General features: G+C 35.1%; 1 protein-coding gene across 1 annotated transcript; it reads left to right on the top strand.

Moving 5' to 3' along the window:
* The first annotated feature begins 711 nt into the window (after nt 1-711).
* Nucleotides 712-3257, top strand: LOC124926576 (polygalacturonase At1g48100-like). Its single transcript, XM_047466827.1, has 6 exons — nt 712-1634; nt 1738-1905; nt 1998-2042; nt 2112-2319; nt 2385-2466; nt 2535-3257. The coding sequence occupies exons 1-6, from the start codon at nt 1239-1241 to the stop codon at nt 3052-3054; spliced, it is 1419 nt and encodes a 472-aa protein (XP_047322783.1). The 5' UTR covers nt 712-1238; the 3' UTR covers nt 3055-3257.
* The last annotated feature ends 5220 nt before the right edge of the window (nt 3258-8477 follow it).

The raw sequence follows: 8477 nt of genomic DNA, 5'->3' as shown, positions 1-8477 counted from the left end.
TTGCAATTGTAAGAATGTAGAATGATAAACTCATGTAATATAAGTATTTTTTTTAAGTTAAGTAATAAACATTTGAATAATCTACACCTCTGCTTAAACCTCTTCTTTTCTCTTGATTTTGGCCAGATCATCTTGTGGATATGAATTGTCAAACAGCTTAAGATTCTGAATCCTTGTTATCAACTATAATTTCATGTTTCCAAAAAATCTCAATCATGGTTCCATTTAAATTTATTTGTATTCATGATTCTTAATTATCATACTCATTTGTTTTTAGAGCAAATCATCAACTGATTCTTGTCAAGCTTCAACCATATCTATATATAACCTTTAATTAGTTTGCATGTAAAACATAAGTAAATTAGTGGTCATCATTCAAACACCTAATCTAAATATTTTTGCTAGTCTTAATTTAATGAAAAGTTTGATCTTGTAAGAACTAAATTAATATTTTACATGTTCCTTCACCAGAACCTCCTATAAATATTGGAATAATACTGAAAATCACTCCCCAAACAACCCTAAAAAAGTCCTAGCTAGATGTCCAACTTGTTCACCGGTTGTTTATAAATATATAATGTATATATGTAAAGTATTTCTTATATATGTAATATATTAGTACTGGTACAGTGTTTTGATAGAAAAAGCAAATGTGAGAATGGAATTGGTCGGTTTGAATCCACCCATGACCCATTAAACTGAGCCATGCGCAGAAAAGTGAAAAAGCAGATTCCAATTCCACTTAGCACCATTTTAAGGATTTTATTCATTCATTCATTCATTGAATCCCCACCTTCCAATGGACTTCCTAAGTTGCAGGCTGCAGCCAGCGCCCAACTCTACTAGTCCTAGTAATGTAGTATAACTATATATATAAATAGATCACCTCCCCTTTAATACCCTTAATGTATTCACATTCAACTAACTAGTAGTGTCGCCTCCATTTTCATTTCTTATGAAGTTTCTGCCCAAAAGTTCCCATACCCACTTGCTCCCGTGCTCATTTAGTGGTCACTTCTTTCTTTCTCCATCAAACTGCTTGCCTAGACTCTATTAATAATCCCCAGACCGTTTACTCTTTGTTAGTCAGTTCTATTGCAGGCTTCAGCATGATCTCCGTATCTCCCTATTGATAATGACGTTTTTCTATTAGGAAAATAACATTGGTCCGTTCTTGCATGCGTATAAATTAGTTTAAAAGGACAATTAAGGGGAGATAAGAACAAAGGAAGAAGAGAATGGGATTCTCTAAAGTTGTTTTTGTTTGTTTGTTTTGTCTCATTTTCTTGTGTTATTTCTTGCGCCCCCAACTTCGAGGTGGAATTTACGAGCAGGATTATCATCGCCGTCGACTGTCTGAAATTTCATTAGCTCCATCGGTTTCCCCACAGGCTTCCCCTGGGGGGGATGGTGATCATGAGCCTGATTTGATGAAGTACCCACCCGTGGTATTCAATGTGATGTCTTTTGGTGCAGTTGGGGATGGAGTGGCGGACGATACTCAAGCCTTCAAGGAAGCTTGGGATGCTGCGTGTAAAGTTGAGTCAGCTACTTTACTTGCTCCAAGACATTATTCTTTTATGATTCAATCAGCCATTTTCACTGGTCCTTGCAAAAGTGAATTAGTTTTTCAGGTAACAATTATTTTATTTGTATTTCACTATATAAGGTTTCCAACTATTCTGATCATGGTATGGTATGTATATATGGTTGGTGTTCACTTGGGGGTAAACTAAGATCGATGGAACTCTAATTCCACCCGATGGACCTGATTCGTGGCCAAAGTATTACAGCAAGAGACAATGGCTGGTCTTCTACAGAATCAGCGGAATGACGATGCAGGGGAGTGGAGTAGTTGATGGTAGAGGCGACAAGTGGTGGGACCTCCCTTGCAAGCCTCACAAAGTCGGTCATTAACATATATAATAATATCTTCGTTTATTCATTTACTACCGACCGTCCTCAACAGATAAATTGATTGTATTTTAATGAAACAGGGTGTCAATGGAACAACTCTACCTGGTCCTTGTGACAGCCCTGTTGTAAGCTAGCTCACTTATCCCTGTTTTAATATAAATGATACAAGTATTAATGCTAGTTCTTTCTTGCAGTCTTTAAGGTTCTTTATGAGCTCTAATCTAACTGTGAGAGGTCTTAAGATCAAGAACAGCCCCCAATTTCATTTCCGGTTCGATGGTTGCCATCACGTAACCATAGATTCCCTCTACATCAAGTCCCCGTCTCAGAGTCCCAACACAGACGGAATCCATGTAGAGAATTCTAACAACATTGGGATTTACAACTCCATTGTTTCAACAGGTGAGCAAGATCTCCACTAATAACATCAGAATTTTTAAGCTAAGATCTTTTGTAACAAAATGCAGGGGACGACTGTATATCGATAGGAGCAGGTTCTTTCAACATTGACATTAAAAACATGACTTGTGGTCCTAGTCATGGAATAAGGTAATTTTATAATGAAACTAAGATGAACTAGAATGAATCAAGTTACTAAATATTAAGGTTGATCACAGCATTGGGAGCCTGGGAATTCGCAACTCGCGCGCCTGTGTATCAAACATAACCGTGAGTGACTCCATCATCAAGCATTCGGACAATGGGGTGAGGATAAAGACATGGCAAGGTGGGTCAGGGGCGGTTTCAAAGGTAACGTTCAGAAACATTCGAATGGAAACGGTGAAGAATCCGATAATCATAGACCAGTACTACTGCATGACCAAAGGGTGTGCCAACCAGAGCTCCGCAGTTTTTGTGTCGGGCATTTCCTACGAGGGAATAAAGGGAACCTACGACATCAGGACTCCCGCTGTTTTCCTGTCCTGCAGCGACGCTGTTCCTTGCACCAACCTCACATTCTCCGACGTGGAGTTGCTGCCGGCACAAGGCCTGTTGATGAGGGACCCATTTTGCTGGAATGCTTATGGAGATCTAAAGACCATCACAATCCCTCCAGTCTTCTGTCTAACCGAAGGGATTCCTCACTCGTTGTCGGAGCCTCAGGATAACGTTGATCAATGTCATTCCACCATTTAGCCACCACCATGTTTTTTTCTTTTATCATTATTAGATTAGAGATTAGATTAACAATAACAACAACAATATATATATATAAACACCCACCAAAAAATATATATAAACACCCACCAAAACAACATCACCTTGTAATCTACTAGAACTGCTATTATTAGTATGTTATGAATAAAAATATGATGAATAGTACTTATAAAACTTCACCAGACCTCATACTGTGTATTAATGAATTAGAGTCTACAAATTGTATACAACTTTGGAAGACATTATCTTCGTGATGAGATTGACAAAGTTGATCAGGAAGGCTAGACCGAACCCTCAATTTGTGATTTAGAGATTTATGAAAACTGATTTTTTTTTTCTTTTCATTATCCACTTGTTCTTCAAGATCGAGCTTTGTGGATGTTGTGGGGAATGCAATAAAGTGATGATCAATGATGTATGAAAAAACAGATGAAGAGAGATTTCTTATTATCAAAGATGAAAAACATAACTTAAATAAACGTGTAAGTTTAGATTTATAATGATGTAACGGAAATGGATATAAACGCAACAGTTAATGGTTGATATTAAATCATATACTAAAGGCAAATCGTTACAAATCTTTACATTGCCTTAGTAGAAGGGCATTTGTACTCATCCTAAAACGAGACAACATTTTCAAAATATAACTGTTCTGTGAAAGAAATAACTTCTTTTGAACTGGATTTCTTACTATTTTCAAGTCCAGAATTTTTCGTACTCCACCTAAATCTTTCATATCAAACTCGGAATTGAGAAGGTCTTTCAGCTTTTGAATCTCTGACATTTTCTTGACTACGATTAACATGTCGTCTACACACAAGAGTAAATAAATCAAAAAATCATCACCGCTTTTGTTGTGATAGACACAACAATTATATGACTCCTATTTTAACCATGTTCAATCATGAAATTGTCGAACCGCTTATACCACTGTCGAGAAGACTGTTTAAGTCCATACAAAATCTTCTTCAGACTACAAACATATGTTTCCTTACCAGGAACAAGAAACCCTTCAGGCTAACTCACTAATATATATTCTCCACAATCTCACCATGTAAGAAAGTCGTCTTCACGTCTAATTGATCGGATTCCAGATTCTGATGTGCTACTATAGCTAGTAGTACCCTGATAGAAGTGTGTTGGACTACAAGTGAGAATATCTCGTTGTAGTCCACGCAATCCTTTTGACTGAATCCTTTGCAACTAGTTGTGATTTATATATGGTCTCTTCAGCACTAGAGATTACATCGTTCCTTTTAAAAATCCATTTGCACCCAATGACTATTCTTCTCATACGTAAAGTAACCAGCTCACATGTATTATTCTTGTGAAGTGATTCAATTTCCTCACACATGTCAGCAATCTATTGTGCAAAATCATCACCATTAACAAATTCACTATAATAAGATAGCTCATTATGTATGACATCTTCAGCTACCTGAAGTGCATAATTTACCATTTCTTCCCTCTATTATTCATAGAGAGACTATTTGTCATGCTTCAAGGACCAATTGATACATTTTTCCTGGATTGAATGAATTAACATGTCAGGAACTTTAATTTGCCTTCTAGGTCGTGTAGCAATGTTAGATTAACTTTCAGGTACTCCAATGTCATAAAATGGTTTATCAGTATCGCGTGTCATGCCAATTGTCCATTGAACTGAAGTCACCTCAAGCTCCATATGTTTCTCCGTACTATCATTTTCTCTATAAAGTGATGTATTGACGAGAGAGTTAAGTATAAACATCTCATTAAATATGACATCCCTACAAAAGATTACTGTACCTTCAGAAGATGACTAGATTCTATATCTCTTAACTCCATCTTCATAGCCCATGAAGATACCATGTTTTTCCCTTGATTCCAACTTTTCTTCATTAACATGATAGTAAGATGTGCACCCAAAAATATTCAAGTGAGAATAATCAACGACGTTATCAGACCATACCTCATAAGAGATTCTGGTATCAATGCCAGTATGAGGTGCACGATTCATCAGATAACAAGTCGTTAAAACAGCCTCACTCTAGAACTTTCTTGCCAATCCAGCATTAGAGAGCATATTTCTAACTCTCTTTAGTAGTGTTTGATTCACCCTTTCTGCTACACCATTCTGTTGTGGTGTACTTAGGATAGTGTGATGTCTTGCAATCTCCATATCCCTACAGAACTCATTAAACTCAGATGAACATAATTCAAGTCCATTATCTATTTGCAACCTCTTAACCTTCTTTCTAGTTTGATTCTCCAATAGTGTCTTCCAATGTTTGAAGGTCTTAAATACCTCGCTTTTATGTCTCATAATATACATTTAGTTCATCCTTGAGTAATCATATATAAATGTTAAAAATAGTTATAACCTCCAATAACTTCAACTTGAGTATGACCCAACAATCAGAATGAATATAATCTAGTGTGCCCTTAGTTTTGTGAACTCCCTTACCATACTTAGTGCGATGCTTTTTTCCGAAAATGCAGTGTTCACACAACTCAAGGTTGGTAACTTTGTGGCCAGATAGAAGATCCCGTTTGGACAGAATTTGCATCTTATCTCCCACATTGTCAAAGTCGCATATGCCACAACTTGTTATATTAGGGTTTAGATGTGACCGCAACGGAACCTATCAGCGTCTTACCTTGTAGTATATACAAGGTATTCTGTTTGATACCTTTCAGTATTACTTTTGAACCATTACTGATGACAATGTTCTTTCTTCACCACTAAACTTGAAACCTTTACCATCTAAAATGCCTAAAGATATTAAGTTCTTTTTCAGTTGAGGAACACACTAAATGCCAATTAGGGTTCATATTTATCATCATCAATCAGAATCTTGATAGTCCCAATGCCCACAGTTCCACATATGGAATTGTTTCCCGTGACAACGTTTCAACCATCATAATCTTCATAGGTATAGAACTATTCTTTCTTCGGACTCATATGATATGAACACCTTGAATTCAACACCCATGTATCAATAGAGTATAGAGAAGCGTTAGCTATAAGGGAAATGTCCTCTTCAAAGTCAGTGTCTCTGTCTTTATGTGCTATAGTAGTCGTGGAATATTTTCCCCTTTTCTTAAGATAATTATTCTTACAATGACTAGGTCATTTACAGTAATTGCAGATTTCTTTAGCACTAGGGCCCTTGGATTTGTATATTCGAACCTTCTTATTTCCAAACCCTTTGTAGTTGATTGTGCTGGCAATCAACCCAGATGCTTGACTGTCTACAATTTCACCGCTCGCCTTATGCCACAATTCTCTAGTATGAAGTGCTGACCAAACTTCCTCTAGAGTTACGGTGTCTTTACCCACAAAAAACGATTGAATTTTTTTAAACGAGTTGGGTAAAGATACCAACATAAATTATGCAGCATCTTCATCTTTGATCTTAATATCTATATTTCTCAATTCAAGTAATATAGTGTTTAACTTATCGAGATGTTCATGAAGAGACTTACCTTCAAGCATACGAAGACTGAACATGTGTTGCTTTATTAACAACTTATTAGTTAGTGACCTTGGCATGTACAAAGCCTCTAACTTCGACCATAGACCAATTAAGGTATGTTCATTTGATACCTGAGTAAACTTCATCAGCCAAACAGAGTAAAATTGTTGAGTATGCTTTCTCTTCCAAAGCCTCAAGCTCAATAGTGATTTTACTAGAGGTAGGCTCCTTTGTAGGACCTGCAACAATTTTCACCTTGTCCTTCGACAATGGTGCCAAGACGCCTTGTTGTTTATGCAAGGCTCACATTTTGATCTTTCATAGACCAAAACTATTTTGCCGTGTGAATTTTTCAATTTTCAGATTCATTAAAGACATCTTTTCTCCAAATAACAAATATTGATTGAAAAACTAATCGGATCTCACCCGCTTTGATACCAATTGTTGTGCAGAATGCAAGAAATATATGATCAATGACGTATGAAAAAACAAATGAAGAGAGACTTCTTATTATCAAAGATGAAAAGCTTACAGTAAATAAAATGGACTAAACATATTAATATGTAAATTATAGGAAAACGTAAACACCTAACTTAAATAAGCATAACTATAGAATAAGAATAATGTAACGAAAATTAATATAAACCACAAATAATTAATTGTTGATATTAATTCTTATACTAAAGGCAAATCGTCACAGTGGAAGATAAAAGATAAAAATGTTGAGAACAATTAAATCTTTTAAAATATAAAAAATAATCTGATGCAAAAGTCCGTTTAAGGAAGGAAGAACATCTACACACCAGCAAACAAGAAAGAAAGAAAACCTCCAAAGAACATTGAATTGCTTCAACAAACTACCGAAGAATGCTCATGTTGTGTCGTGACTGCCTTGGACCAAATCATGTCCGCACAAGACCTCTAGCCTGAAAAAAAGTAAGGTTTATCTTTGTCCAAACCATCCAACTAATGGTGTCCAAGAAATATAAATCTGAATCCGAAGAGTTCCAAATAGTTGTCACAACGTATGGTTGATAAAAAAAATAAAAATAAACACCGAAATAGTAATGCGGAACTAATTTTTATATTTTAGTACCACATTTATAAACATATATCTATTCAATCAACCAATCAAGTAACATAATATAAAGATACATGAACTTTAGCATGAAAAACTTTTTCAATAAGAGTAAGACCACAACACCCTTATACTGTTTAAATCATCCACTATATCACTTAGAATGACATTTTATAATATTCTTATAAATTTAGGTTTACAATCTAACAGATTATCTAAACCATAAAAAAACATCATCATTAAAATTGGTACATATGTATAAAATGTATCTTCACTAATGGTGGAAATACTTAAACCTAGATATGTAGGGAGAGAAGATAAAGTAGTTAAAGAAAAACAAATTATTTTATTCCTAAAGAGTTGCCTTCATCTTCCTCTCTCTATCATGTTTCTTGTCTAAAACCATTGTTGCCTATTTTATAGTATATATAATACTATACAATAAATTATTAGTACAAACTGGGTCGAGCAACTCAACTAACTCCCCCCTCCGGTTAGGGGTGAGCAAATGGGTAAACTCAACCGTATTACCCAACTCATATTCAAACCAAAATAAATTTAGTCAATCTATTATCCAACCCATATTATTTACTAATATGGGTTAGGTAATCCAAACTAAATTTTAGTTTTAATTTTTAACACATTTATATTGTTTTGACTCGTTTAAGATATTTTTGGCCCGTTTAACACATTTTTTTATTGTTTAACAATTATTTTATTTATTTTTCCTATTTAATTCGGTTTTGACTTGATCAACACTTTTTTTAACCCCGTTTAACTAATATTTGTCTTCTTTTGACCCGTTTAATAATTATTTAACTTGTTTTGATCTATTTAATACGTTGTTGACCCGTTTTATAAGTGTT

The sequence above is a fragment of the Impatiens glandulifera genome, chromosome 2 (genome assembly GCF_907164915.1).
Source record: "Impatiens glandulifera chromosome 2, dImpGla2.1, whole genome shotgun sequence".
Taxonomy (NCBI): Eukaryota; Viridiplantae; Streptophyta; class Magnoliopsida; order Ericales; family Balsaminaceae; genus Impatiens; species Impatiens glandulifera.
Note: the sequence above shows the minus strand (reverse complement) of the source record. Positions and strands in the feature narration are given on the sequence as shown.

What these genes read in the sequence shown, in the direction of transcription:
- LOC124926576 (XM_047466827.1), top strand. Translation starts at nt 1,239, where the DNA reads ATGGGATTCTCTAAAGTTGTTTTTGTTTGTTTGTTTTGTCTCATTTTC. An exon ending in TCCCTTGCAAGCCTCACAAA is followed by an intron (nt 1,906 to 1,997) that starts GTCGGTCATTAA and finishes TTAATGAAACAG; the next exon opens with GGTGTCAATGGAACAACTCT. An exon ending in GGTCCTAGTCATGGAATAAG is followed by an intron (nt 2,467 to 2,534) that starts GTAATTTTATAA and finishes GGTTGATCACAG; the next exon opens with CATTGGGAGCCTGGGAATTC.